The 14,631-nt window shown below is 39.5% G+C and overlaps 1 protein-coding gene across 10 annotated transcripts in view; it reads right to left on the minus strand.

The window, feature by feature from the left end:
- TANC2 (tetratricopeptide repeat, ankyrin repeat and coiled-coil containing 2) overlaps positions 1 to 14,631 on the minus strand; it is a 369,309-nt gene that overhangs the window by 15,644 nt on the left and 339,034 nt on the right. For all 10 annotated transcript variants that reach the window (XM_025436730.3, XM_049114606.1, XM_025436738.3 and 7 more), the window contains 4 exons: positions 13,061 to 13,154; positions 6,368 to 6,501; positions 5,251 to 5,374; positions 298 to 473 (listed from right to left, as the gene is read on the minus strand). In XM_025436730.3, coding sequence (XP_025292515.1) covers positions 298 to 473; positions 5,251 to 5,374; positions 6,368 to 6,501; positions 13,061 to 13,154 — 528 coding nt within the window. The remainder of the gene's footprint in view (positions 1 to 297; positions 474 to 5,250; positions 5,375 to 6,367; positions 6,502 to 13,060; positions 13,155 to 14,631) is intronic.

Consider the following 14,631-nt stretch of genomic DNA (forward strand, 5'->3'; position numbering starts at 1 on the left):
ACAGTTAACACAAGTGCAGTGGCTCAGCAGAGCTCCACTGAGGGCTTTGGCTGCTGCCTGGGCTTTTTATTCAACTGCTGCTCTGAACCAGGCTGAGTAGCCATGGTATTTCAGGCCATACATGTATTCTTGGTCTTCAGTGGTGTTTTGAATATTCCTGTCCTCTAGCAAGTACAGGTCCACGAACTTTCTATCAGAAATCATCAACATGCTACTCTACCCTTAATCCCAGATGACATTATGGATGGAGAACCTTCCCTACCTATGCTATGCAAAGGCTTCTGTAAAGGCACTCACCACCTCGGCATCACCATAGAAAGCTGCCAGATCCAGGGGGGTGCGGCCGTTCTTGTCAGCATGGTCTGTAGCAGCTCCATTATCCACCAGAGAACGGACTACTGACAGATGACCCTTCAAGCAAGCCCAGCTGAGGGCTGTCAATCCTTCTTTGTCCATTAGAGCAATGGAGGCACCTATAAGAGCAAGTGTAACAGAGGGCTGAGGAAACATAGAACCCAGAACCACTCAGAGCAGGAGGCAAAGCTGGTGCTTAAGCTGCACACTCTGGCCAAAGCACAGCTTTTGTTTCTGGTATGTGAGTTATCTTTCAATAAAACTGTTTTTATTTTTATTTTTTTAAAAATATTTTATTTATTTATTCATGAGAAACATACACACACACAGAGGCAGAGACAGTGGCAGAGGGAGAAGCAGGCACCATGCAGGGAGCCCAATGTGGGTGGGACTCAATCCCAGGACCCCGGGATCACGCCCTGGGCCGAAGGCAGACACCTAAACGCTGAGCCACCCAGGGATCCCAATAAAACTGTTTTTTAAAAAAATGATCCTATAAGCACTTGGTAGAAGAGAGCCTCATTGTTTTCACTGGATATTCTGGGCCCTCCACAATCTACCCCAAGCTTACTCTCCAGCTTAAGTTTCATTATGCCCCTCAGAGAATCCTCTACTTTGGCCAGCAGATATGCTCACTGCCTCTGGACTCTTCCACAATATTCCTGTATCTTCACTTTTGGTCATGTTGGCTTCCATGTGGGCAATCTTTTCATTCCCCACAAACTGCCTCATTTCTACTCATTCTCTAGGAACCATTTCCAAATCCCCTATTTCCAGGAAGCTTCTCCTGGTTCACTGTTCACTTCATCTTGAATGTGCTTAACATATGACCTTATTCGGTTATTAATCTTTTTAAATGTATCCTCCTTGCACAGAATTCTCAGTGAATGTTTTCAGAACTCAGCAGAGTGACAACACTGTAAACTCCTGTAGAGATTCTCATAAAACAGGAGGAGCTCAGTACATGGTTATCATGGTTATCACTGGCCACTTTCTTTCTCCCTACAACATGGGGGAGATGAACTCACAGGAAGAAACTGAGCCCCAGTCACAAGGAAATTCAGAGTTTAATTAAACTCACCAGGCTTCAATGATCCCATCCCTACTCTCTTAGCCTTTTTGGTATTCTATAACTGTTTTTCTTCAACATTTCTATTTTTATCTGTAAGGATCAAGCATACTTGATACACTGTTGTATAATTAGTCTAAAATTCAGCATACATTTGGTTCTTAGCCTAGACTGTAAGCTCTTGGATGGCAAAGAGCCTATCACTTCCTTGCTAGTTTGAAGAGTACCTAAGACAATTCTTTTCACACAGTTGACATGTCATACTAACTAAAGTAGGATCAACTTACTGTGTACAGAACACTTTCCAGGCTGCCTCCCCAGCTAGACAAGATTCAGATGTCAGATCAAGCTTAGGATGTGCCATAGCTAGGCTCAGGATCCACTCAGCAGTTATCTGGCCTATTATCTTTTTTTTTTTTTTTTTTCTATTATCTTTTTACTCCCAGAGGTCAGACAACCAGACTTTGTGGCTTCCCATAGCAAGATGAAGGGCTGGAAGGTACCATACCTCTAACTCTGATGACAGCTGTTTATGTACTGGGTTCTCTTTTCATAATGGTATAGTTTGCAATTAAAACACTGACTCTAACACAGAATGAATTTGAATGTGGTACAGAATCTAAGGAGTTTTCTTAGATGGAACATCTATAAATTTCCTGGACAGAGACTCCAAAGGTAGAAGAAGCAGGGTAAGAAGGTTCTGGATGTATATTACAAGCTGTAATGTACAGCTGCAATATACAGATGTATATTATAAGCTGATTTTCCAAAGATAAGGAAAGCTGGAATCTAAGAAATAGGAGATACATATGAAATAAACTCATATATTCAATATGCGTCCAAAATTCAGTAAGTAATCTTCCCCTTCTCTCTTTTCTTCCCCTTGCAGTTAATGGAATCACACTTCTTCCAAACATCCATTTTAAAACTTTGAAGTGATCTGGGGCCCCTGGGTGGCTCAGCTGGTTAGGTGTCTGCCTTTGGCTCAGGTCATAATCTAAGGGTCCTGGGATCGAGCCCCAAATAGAGCCCACATCAGGCTCTCCACTTGCCGGGGAGTCTGCTGCTCCCTTTCCTTCTGCCCTTCCTCAACATGTGTTCTCTCTCTCTCTCTCAAATAGATCAATAAAATCTTTTAAAAAACTAAAACTCTGGAGTGATCTATAACTCAACGATTACTATTTCCTACGTGTAATTACTCTTTATAATCAAAATAGTTTTTGTTCTTGGCCCTTCTGTTCTATTCTAACAGCTAGTGCACCTGGATTAGAGCATCATTATTTCTCATCTATTCTATTACAATGCTTCCTAATTGATCCCCTGGTCCACTATAATTCCTCCATCAAATCTACTATTTGCACTACTGCCAGAGATATTTTTTTTAAAGCACATTTTTTATTCACTTTTAAAAAATATTGAAAGGCTCCCTACTGCCTTCAGAATTAAATTCAAAACCTCATTTAATCTGTTCCTTTTCACTTTCTTCCTACCTACATGTCCAGTTTTACTTCCCAAAAGCCCTCATGTACTTTACTGGACAACTTGCTTATTTCCCCAAACCTGTTGTGTGCTGGTTCTCCTCCCTGACTTTTCATTTATGTTCGTTTCCCTAAATATGAAACTTTTTTCTTTTTTTTTCTTTTTGAAACTTTTTTCCTATTCACCTTTCAAAGTCTGTCCTTTCCTAACTCCAATACCTTTATCAGAGCACTTAGGATTCTCTGCTTTTCAGGTATTTATCTTTGTTTCATCTCTTCCTTGCCAGATACAGCATCTCAGAGGGCACGGATTATAGTGTATTAGTTAAAAGGAAATCACTCACTGACATAGCACTAGTATTGTGTTCTGCAAATAATGTAAGCTAAATAAATGTTTGCAGAATTTGTTGATTTAGTGGAAGTCTCTGATTTAAGTGTGAATAAAGGAAATACTGAACATCCCTGACTTGTAATGGTCTGACTTACAATTTTTCAGCTTTATGATGGTGCAAAGGTGATAGGTATTTGGTAGCAAATGTACAGCAAATTTTGAGTTTGGACCCTTTCCCAGGCTAGTGATGTGTGGTACGATGCTCTCTTGTGATGCCGGCCAGCAATAGCGAGCTACAGCTCCCCATTAGCCACAAAACAACAAAGGTAAACAACAGATAAAGCCATTATGTGCTGTACAACCATTCTGTTTTTCACTTTCAGTACAGTGTTCAATAAACTACCTGAGATATTCAACACTAGTATAGAGTAAGCTTTGTGTTAGATGATTTTGTCCAACTGTAAGCTGATGTAAGTGTTGTAAACACATTTAAACACATTTAGGGTAAGCAAAGCTAAGCTATGGAAATACCACGTTCCACAGGCTAGATGTATTTTTTTTTTTAAGATTTTATTTATTTATTCATGAGAGACAGAGAGAGAGAGAGGCAGAGACACAGGCAGATGGAGAAGCAGGCTCCATGCAGGGAGCCCAATGTGGGATTCGATCCCAGGACCCCAGGATCACGCCCTGAGCCGAAAGTAGAGCTTAACCGCTGAGCTACTCAGGCATCCCCAGGCTAGGTGTATTAAATGTATTTCAACTTAAGATATTTTCAACTTATGATATTTTAAACTTGGGTTTATCAGGACATAAGCCCATCATAAGCAATGGTAAGGGAGAACAAATCTCTGATATCTATGTCTGATAAGCTTCCACTGGCATGTGGCAGACTCCGTGCAGTGATCTCAAGGTTATCAGTAGCTGAAGAGGTCCTGCCTTTTCCAGTAGACTTAGGTTGTTCTGGGACATTTATTCCTGCCACATTTTAACCTGAGAATCAAGGTACACTCTCTATCCTCCTCCAACCCCCTCTTGGCAGAAGTAAGGATAGATATCATAAAACCAGATTTGTTTGTTGGCTGGAGTGGAGTCATTAGGCTGGTCACAATTATACTATCTCCTGCTTCCTATAAATGCTCAAAGTCCACTAGATGGTACTGTAGAGCCATCAGTGACGTGAGTTTTCCTTCTCTAGAAGTCCTCCATCACTCACCCCTGTTTTGCATCAGTGAATGAAGTCAGAGCAATCAAAAGGAGCCTGAAATGCTTTTGAAGGTGGTGTGACCACAATCTCCTTTAATTCACTTCCCATTCACTAGGAGTATGTGAATGTTGGTTAATGTCAAAAGCAATTTATTACAACAAGAGGATAATATTCTGAATTCTCAAACAGGGTCCCACTGTTGGCAACTGTCTTAACCTCTGTCTCCTTTAGATACAAGAAAAATATTAGTTGTTCAGGCTTACAAAAGGATTGATAAAGAAAAAGCATAGTCCTTGGAAGATGAATGTCTATTGAGTATATATTAAAAATCAAAGTTTAGAGATTACAAATTTGAATTAGAAAATTCAGAAGATGTTAATTTGACTAGAATACCAAAAATCCCTCAAACCATAAGGAAACAAAAAGTATCAGAGTGAAGGGTCCCACTGTATATAAGAGGGGAGATGGACTTTCACATTTTAGCCAACTAGATTAATAGTACATATTCTTTTTTCTAAAGATTTACTTATTTTGAGAGAGAGAACACGTGTGAGCGCATGCGCGAGCAGGGTGGAGGGCAGAGGGAGAGAGACTCACATAGGCAACTTGGTGAGCATGGAGCAGGGCTGGATCCTAGGATCCTGAGATCAAGCCCTGAGCCAAAACCAAGAGTCAGGATGCTCAACTGTCTGAGCCACCCAGGTGCCCCAATAATATCTATTAACATCTCTTAGAATCCATCACTGGAAATCATGAATTCCTTAGGTTATTATAGGCACTGACCATGCAGCTCCAGCATCCCAGGACTGACCTTGTGCAAGTAGAAAGTCCACAGTTCCTAGATGGCCTTCAGAGGCAGCCATCATCAGGGGAGTACGACCCTGCTTGTCTGCCATATTGACATCAGCTCCATGGGTGAGTAAAAGATCAACAATCTGCAAGTGTAGAGAAACAGGGACAAATGAGCCAGGAAGAGCTGTTGAGTAGCCACGTGCATGTTGTTCCCTCCACTGAAGGATTTCTTCCTGCTGTACAGGCGAGTCATCTCTACATGTAAGTGTCTACTGCAAGAGTCCCTTAGTTCCTGCACAGTCCTAGTACCATGTTATTTGATCTCTGACTCTCCTAAGGATAGCCAAAATAAGAATTCAACTCTGAATGTTTGACTCAACCCCTAAATGAAAAAGAATTTAAGATACAAAAGGCCAAGATGTAGACTAAGCAATCCCATGATGGAAGCTCTAACACAAGTCACTACCTATGCCAGTGCCATTTTATTGACTTCTAGAGGTTGCAAGGCTGCCTGTTGTGAATACCTCTGACTGAAGTGAATACAATAAAGTGCCTCTGTAACTCTTCTATACTGTTTGGCTTCTGGAGCCTTTCTTCTACACAAATACTTCCAAAGATTATCACCAATATGTTTTCTTTTCCATCCTAAGTGTATAAATTAGTGGAATTTATCTGGAATTCAAACATCTGGAAAGACTGCATAGCTAGAATTTACATACACCACATTTTCTTTTGGCAAGTCTGAGACACCTGCAAGACACCTGTTAGCAGGGGTCTATTGGGATATGAATCTTTTAGAGAACATGTGGATACTGTGAAATGTGAGAAGCAGGTCACTCCATGACCAGGCAAAAGTTAGCTGGTCCTTCTATACAATATAGATCAGGATGATGATCTTTTTTTAAATGATGATGATTTTGAATGTTAGGTTTCTGACATATTCTCAATGAACCAGAGTATTTTTTTTTATTTTATTTTTTTAATGAACCAGAGTATTATTAACAAAGGCCCAAGTCCTCAAGCCCGGTGACTGCTGAGTAACCCGAACTTTGTGATTTTTTTTTCCTCTCTGCTTCTGAAGTCCCTTCCTAGAACTCAGCCCTATCTGAAGAACTGGAAGTAGCTACCCTGCTTACCTGCCAGTGGCCCTGGCGAACAGTGCTGAACAGGGGCACTGCCCCACGGCGGTTTGGCTGGGCCACTGCTGCCCCCTGTTCCAAGAGCAGACGGCATACCTCCAGTTTGCCCCTTCCAGCTGCAGCTGTCAGTGCTGAGGGCAGAGAACACAGACTGAGAACAGGTGGGTCTTTCCCTCTCCAGCCCTCTGTGTGAGCATGGCAGTATATCTGTGTTAGATTAATGGAACTGCTACTTTACCTCCAAGAATGGTTATAAGCTACTTTTGTCACAAATGAAATTTTTAAAGAAAAATCATGAATAGAACCACATTTAAATGGGCTTACAATATATGGAGACAATTGTAGATAATAAATTTATTGAAAATCACCTTTGATTAAACTTACTTGGTTTCATTTTTCCTACCTAGACTGTCTTCTCTGCTTTTGACTTACCTCTTTTTTTGGCACCTCTTCTTGGCAACAAACTTCACATGGGTGTGTATGCATGGGTGAAATGTAGAGAGAAGGGCCTTTGCAGAGTAAGGTCTTTTTATTTTATTATTATTTTATTATTTTATTTATTTATTTGGCAGAGAGAGAGAGTGAGAGGGTACAAGCAGGAGGAGCTGCAGAGGAAGAGAGAGAAAGCAGGCTCTCCGCTGAGCAGGGAGCCCGACATGGGGTTCCATCCCAGGACTCTGGGATCCTGACCTGAGCTTATGTTTAACCGAATGGGACACCCACGTGCCCCAAGTAAGTAATTTTTAAAATTAGCTAGGAACCACTTCTGGCCAACCTCTACTCCTGGGCCCTTAAACCTAAAGAACCAAAGTCAAGAATAGCAGTCTCAGTTGGGCCATTTTTCTTTTTTTCTTCATTAGTTGAGACAGAAGTTTCTAGTACATTTGCAGCCACTTTCATATGGAAGTCGGAGATGTTCAAGTTAATAGTCTTAAAGATGAGAAAAGAGGTGTGACAAAGGTTCTGATTATAAAATAATGGAGTCACAAATAATAAAAATAGCAATAGTGACTATAAGGGACACAGCAGGAAGAAACTTAAACATTCTTTTTGTGCTACTGTCCACTCAGAGAGTAGATTCTCTGAGTGCCTATTTCATTCTCTGAGCCTGGTTCAATAGTAGCAAGAGGGATTTGGAGATAGATTTTCTATTAAGCTCATATTTGAACAAATATATATATTTCATTTGATCGTCGCATCTCAAATGCATAGGTTCTGTGTTTTAAAGAATGGAGGAGGGTGGGGAGGATGGTAAACACGGTTACAAGGCAGCAGGAATTATGCTTTTAAAGAAAGAGGATGGGGCCTGGGTAGCTCAGTTGGTTAAGTGTCTGCCTTTGGCTTAGGTCATGATCCCAGGGTCCTGGGATGGAGCCCCATGTTGGGCTCAGCAGGAAGTTGCCTCTCCTTCTACCTCTGTGCTCTCTCTCTCTCCCTCTCTTGCTCTCTCTCAAATAGATAAATAAAATCTTTTTTAAAAATTTAAAAAAATAAAAAAAGAGGATAGAGAACTTTTTTTTACCATGCTGACTTGGACAGCTGATGTGGTAGCCAGCAAGTCCTTCCTTGATCATGGCCACCTACTCCAATGGCAAATCAGAAAAAGATAGTATTTGGTAAGTGCAGATAATATTTCAGTTTGCAAATGTTGGTATCTAATCAAGAAAGCAACTGAAATTCAAATCAAATGGTCACTTGAAAATTTTTTTCATTTAAGTACAACCAGTGGCATTTTGTCCTTGGGCTTAGTCAAATTCATCCACAACTGATTCATATGCAAAATCAAACTACCTGTAATTTCAACTAAGATAAACTTTTAAGTAACCTTTTCTTTCCTCAAGGATAAGAAGGGCTTATGAAAAAAATGTGACAGTTTTAGAAGATATATTTACTCAAACTAGATGTATGTGTCTTGCCTTATGTGTATTTTCAATTTTGGAGCTCTTAACACTGGCATTTCTGTCCTATTCCTAACAGGAGGGCAGAGGTTTATCCGAGGTGAGGGTCATTTCCAAGCCTTCAATGAGTAAGTATAGGTATTGATGGTTATGATTATTAAGTTGACAAAGAAGTTTTGTGTCTTGTTCCTTACATCAAAGTGATCTTCTCTCTTTGCCAACTTCATACTTCTAACAGTTTAGGAAAAAAACCACTTTAATTCTTGGGTCAGAACACGAGAGTAGCTTCAGACATTGGTTAGAACTCATCATGTTGTACACCTTACATTTATGCATTATATGTAAATTAGATCCTAGGAAAGCTAGGGAAAAAAAGAACTTGACTGGGGTAGACACTCATTAGAAACCACAAGAATCATATTGTTGGTATATAAAACAAATAATTAGAAAAAATTCTAACTCTTACTCTCTGATTCCATTTAAAGTAGCTACGAGGTGATAGGGTTGCAGCAAACCTCCCTTTTAATGCCCTGTGTATGGTGGAGGGAGGGCAAATACATTCTTTTCACAAAATAATTTGCAGCTTGTTGGAGAAAATACAAACAGTATTTCAGAATCAAGCCTTTCACACCAATGATGCCAGTTCACACAACACTGCTGAAAATTTACAACCAGTGCCCATCTTGAAAGCTAAAACTTATATTGTTCACTCTAATCTGGAGTTATACTGCTCTGGCTGGCCCATTTCAGCTCATTGGATAACACATTAATCTAAGAGGGAATGTTCCATTTGGCTTTTTTCTTTGTTGTATCATTTTTGTTGCTTAGGTTATGATGTAATTTGGTAGGAATCTCCAGCTGATGGCTGGACATGGTCATTAAAACAGCTGGCCAATTTCATCTCAGAACAACACAACTACATAAAATGGGATCTGTACTTTTCAAAATCCAAGAGCAAAAAACTGCTTTGGCTGGATTTTATGTAAGTCTTATCAAAAACTGTTACAACTTTTTGAAAGAAAGAAGATTAAGGTAAAGTCAGTTCCATAAAGCAACAAACTGATTCTTAGAGCAAACACAGCAGTTTGGAGCCAAATCTCTTCCTAAGAGACCAGTTACAGAATTTGTTCCCTAGCTTGTCAGCAGCTGATGAGATTATCTGACATAAATGGTCCTTCTTCAAAGTGGAACATCTAAGGAGTCTGAATAGGCAGACAGGATGTAGCTCAGAGATGGGGAAACAGCCAGTCTGCTTGGATGGGATGGTAACACTCAACAGAATGTGGCAAAGCTAGTGGTTCTTGTGTGTATCTATTTTCAATTGTGAAAGAGTATAGCACAGACTAGGTCATGCAAGACAATGAGAGAGAGGTGGTTGGGGAGACATAAACTGATCACTGCTATCCAAAACACTAACTAAACATTTATTGAACTATTTATCAGACACTGTCTCTGCTCTCAAGGAACACAAGGTTGAGTCAGGATGATAGACAAATAAAAAATACATTACTATCCAGTGTATAAGTGGGATGGAGATAATAGGAAGAAGCGTCTGAGAAGGTCTTCAGAAAGAGATGTTCATCTGAGCTAGATACATGTTCATCTGAGAAATAGAAGTCTCAAAGGCATGCAAGGACAAGGGGAGGCAGGCCGGGCACAGGGAGAACACTTACAAGGCACTGAGGTGGGAGACAGTATGTTTGTTGTTACTGGAGTTACTAGAGAAGTGGGGCAAAAGATAAGCCTAGAGATCACAACTGGTCTTCTTAGATTATACTAAATAACTTCATTAATGATACAGGTCATTAAAGGGTGGTAAGCAGGAAAGTGATACCAACAGATTGTGGCTCACTAAGTTCACTCTGGTGGAAGTCACAAGGGAGATGAATCATGAAAGGGTGACAAGATCAGCGAGGAGGCAGTTGCAATAACGTAGGCAAAAAATGATAAGGGCATGAGTTATGGGTATCTTGTTTATTTTGTGAACTCTTGCTTCTTTTGGGTCATAGGATGGTTCAGGCCCTCTAGAGTTGCTAGAAGCTTTTAATGCTGGTCCTGGTTTAAGCTTGTTAGACAAGGGAAAGAGGGCATGGTGAACAATCTTATCACCTTAATTGTTTTTCTTCTGTACTGTTCCATGAGAAGTCTGTAAAAACCCTGTGGGATGGGAGGGGGCCAGCCAGATGGTGGAGGCTGGATGTAGGCAGATGCTATCAGGAAGGATAAAGAGGCTGAAAAAGAAGGCAACCAGTATATTCTAGTGACCTGCTTTTAGAAAATCTGCTCTGTAAAAACTCAATTATTATTTCACTATATGCTAAATAAATTTCATTGATTCTAAGATGTACTTTTTTCCCTTCACATTTTAACATCTCTAAAACTGGGATGCATCTTGTGATTGCTGTGATAATAAAGAACTGTGTCAGTTTAATAGGCCGAGGCTTTCTTTTTTTGTAGTGGCACATAAAAAATAATGGCTATATAGTTTCCTATAGTTAATGGTGTTTTAGATTTGATACAGTAAATGATACAGATTGTTGGGGACATCACAACCATTGGATTTTATTGTTTAGACCAGGGCTGTAGGTATAAGACCCAACCAATGGCTAGAGGTCACACACCTTCATTCTCTAATAAGGGGGACATGTGTAAGATTCTACCATTGGAGAAAACATCACAATTCAATGGGTTATTATACGTTTTAAATCATATGTGCTATAAGGTAGAAAGGAACATGTATATCTAGTAAATCCATCACTATAGATAGAAAAGCAACTCATAGTCTGTTCTATATCAGTAGGGAGGTTTAGGGACATTCTTACATAGCACAGACATTATTTCCTAGAAATTTTCCTGAAGCCAAATAACTGTTTATAGATGTATAAACTGTATTACAGACGCATTTCATTCTAGTGCTATTCAAATAGCATTTTATGTTTATAATGCTGTAATTATTTCATATAAATATCAAGTTAAACACAATACAATTCTGATTACAAGCCAACTGACATGAAGCTCTGATTTTCTTTTACAATCTTAAGATATGGTACATATTTATATAAATTAATGTAACAAACTTCATTGCGCATGTGAAAGTCCCGAGGCCACAGTTTTCTTTTTTTTTAGAGGGAGGGTGGGAGGGAAAGAGAGAGAGGTATAAGAAGAGAGGGAGAGAGAGAATCCCAAGTAGGCTCCATACACAGTGCAGAGCCTAACACAGGGCTTGATCTCACAACCCTGAGATCATGACCTGAGCCAAAATCAAGAGTCAGATGCCTAACCGACTAAGCCACCCAAGTGCCCCCATAAAATTTTATTCTGATAAGAAATTCATATCAATAAAAATAAGTCTTCCATTTAGGTCACTCCCTTCTTAAATGTTTTTAAGAAATTCTTTCAAGTACAGTACTAGAATGTGTATGATATTCATCACTATGATTGCTAGCCTTATAATTCCTCTACATTGTCATCAGGCCATAGTGCTTTTCATCCTCCTGGGTTCCATGTGCATGGCCCAGCAATAGTGTGCTGGGACAGGCTGTGCTGATGGGAGCAGTAAAGCAACATGTCCCTCCCACAGTTCTTATTCAGAAGACATGAACTCCAGAGCTGCCGGCATCCTGGTTAGTTCCTTCCCCTCAGTCTGTCCTCTGGCTTCCCACAGGGTAGAGTCCCAGAGACAGCAGCTGTTTCCAGCTGCACATTTTCCTTTAATCTGTCTTGGGCTCGTAAGCTGCAGCTGCCTGGCATCTGTTCCCTTTAGTCTTACAGAGGGAGGGATTGTTTGAGAAGTAAATTCCTGAGCTTTGGACCATTCTACATGATGTTAAAGAAGCCATGAAACCTACCTATGATATTTGCCATGAATGGAAACATCACAATTTGATAGATCATTATAAATTTTAAATGAATTCAAGTGCCTCCGTTATTTTTAATAACACTCTGACTAACCAAAACACATACCCTCCTTGTTTAAAAAAATATTCCCCCTAACTTGGCCATCTCAATATTGGTCTACTTTTCCTGGCTAATATGACACATATCTGTGGTGACTCTAAAGCTTTCATTGCCCTGATTTCATAAAAACATAGAAAAGGTTATTAATGTTTCTCCAGATGTTCTAGTTTAGACTTGGAGGAAAGACAGCAATCATTTCCTGCAAAGGCCACAAAGCAAGAAGCTTCTGTTTCTGTAGTAAGTACCAAGCAATATAGAAATCTCTTGGCTACAGATGAAAACGGATGCATGGGGCTGTGCCTTTAGGGTGGTACCTTCATTTTGCATCCAGATAGTAACTTTACTTATATCAGTTTAACCACGTCAGATACCACTCTGCCATGATAACTAACTTGGTTAAGTCAGAGGTGTGGATAAAAACTTAACCTCCTGGTTTACACTGCAGGTGGAGTTATTTTGATGGGAGAAATATTTATACTTAACAGCTACAAGGATCATATAAAAGAAGAGAGAGGCCACAACCATTTTTTGCTCTGGTTTGGCATGCTGTAAGGAAACTTTCAGTCTTTTAAAAATATTTGGAAACAAGAGCAGGGTAAGATTTTGGTTGAAAGAAGACTCTGGTGCTAATGATTTGGAGAATCCAAAGGGAGAGAGGATTGGAAGAAGGATAGCGCTTGACTTTTTACTTTGGCTGAATCAATCTCCAGTAAAAAGCCATTAGATGGAGACTGCTAAAGGTATGTCAGAGGAAAAATCAGGGTGTGTGATGCAAAGTATCTCCATATGAACACACAACATTAATGAGAAAAGAGAGTAATGTTTACTGAAGTACCTGTCTCTCCCCAGAGACTGTCAAAACTGTTGATCTGTGCTCGCTCTACTTCTTCTTCATCTTTTTCTGGAAGATCAAGTAGGTAGGAGACAATCTGAAACAAGAAATTGTGTCAGTTCAAACTTCAGGTGGAAAACTATGCTACCAACTCTAGCCTGTGCGGTTTGAAAGATACCTGGATGACCCAAGTATGATGAAAACTCTTGCACAGAAACCAGAACTGACTATCCCAACAAAGAAATGAAAGCTGCCATGATAAGCATTTGTTTTATTAGCTACAGTTTATACGTTTCTCTTGAACATGACTCACTTATATAGCCTGTTATTTTTAAAAAATTATTTATTCCTCACATTTAAGTTAAAGAAGCAACCCTCATTCTCCCAATAAGAATACCAATAAATAAAGAGGAAAAAACCCAATCAATAAATAAAAACCAGAAAACAAATATGGAGAAAACAGAGGGCCTGTATTTCATCAGAGTCAGGCAATGATCTTTTTTCTGCTTGCAAGTACAAGGACTGCTTTGGGGATAATAAAGGCAGAACGAGGGGCACCTGGGTGGTTCAGTGGTTGAGTGTCTGCCTTTGGCTCAGGGCATGATCCCAGGCTTCTGGGATCGAGTCCTGCATTAGGTTCCCTGTGGGGAACCTGCTTCTCCCTCTGCCTGTGTCTCTGCCTCTCTCTCTGTGTGTCTCTCATGAATAAATTAAAAAAAAAAAAAAAAAGGCAGAACGACTACTAGCATTAAAGTGCCTGTAGAGAGAATTTAAAACCTAGAGATATTAGAAATCCCAGTTTTACTTAATATTCCCTTGGTGACATATCAGGTCAGTTGGCAGGGTAGCTGTGTCATAGAAGTATCCCATGTAGTGGTGAGCCAACGTGTACTGACCCATGAAAGTTGAGCACTACGTTTTCAGGAATTTTGTAAGTCAGTTATTAAACGAAGCTGTTTATTAAAAATTAAATAACAAATAAATTATATTTTAAAAAAGGTTAAAAAATATAAACTCTTGTGATTTCTTAATTATTTAACTACACTTTACATTATCCATGCCCTTGAGGTTATTTATATGTATTGTGTCTGTATGGTGGAAATATCACATCATGGTGTGTGCTACTATGCGTCTCTTCTCAACTCTGTGTTTAGCAATGCCACAATGGCAGCTCTATATCAGTTCTGGGGGTAGCTGGGAAATTGGCAAACATTACAAATCAAGATTTGATTTAGTGCTAAAGTCTCAAAGAGGTTCCAGTTTAATGAGTATGATTTGTATGAGGGTGAGAAGTAGTTTAACACAGATCACATATCAAATATAATGACAATAAAGTTATTGTGAAAAAAGCAAAAAAGATCATCTATAAATGATCTATGAGTTGCAACCATAGGTTGGCTGCCAATATAAATGTCACAAAAATCAAGCATTCCATTAAGAGTACTGCATATTTCATCATTTATAAACTGTGTGCTACATATTCTTCATATCATTAAAATTTGTACTAATTTTAAGTATGAATGCACACACACACACACTTCTGCTCTATTACACAATTGTCTTGGAACTGGATG

The sequence above is a fragment of the Canis lupus genome, chromosome 9 (genome assembly GCF_003254725.2).
Source record: "Canis lupus dingo isolate Sandy chromosome 9, ASM325472v2, whole genome shotgun sequence".
Taxonomy (NCBI): domain Eukaryota; kingdom Metazoa; phylum Chordata; class Mammalia; order Carnivora; family Canidae; genus Canis; species Canis lupus.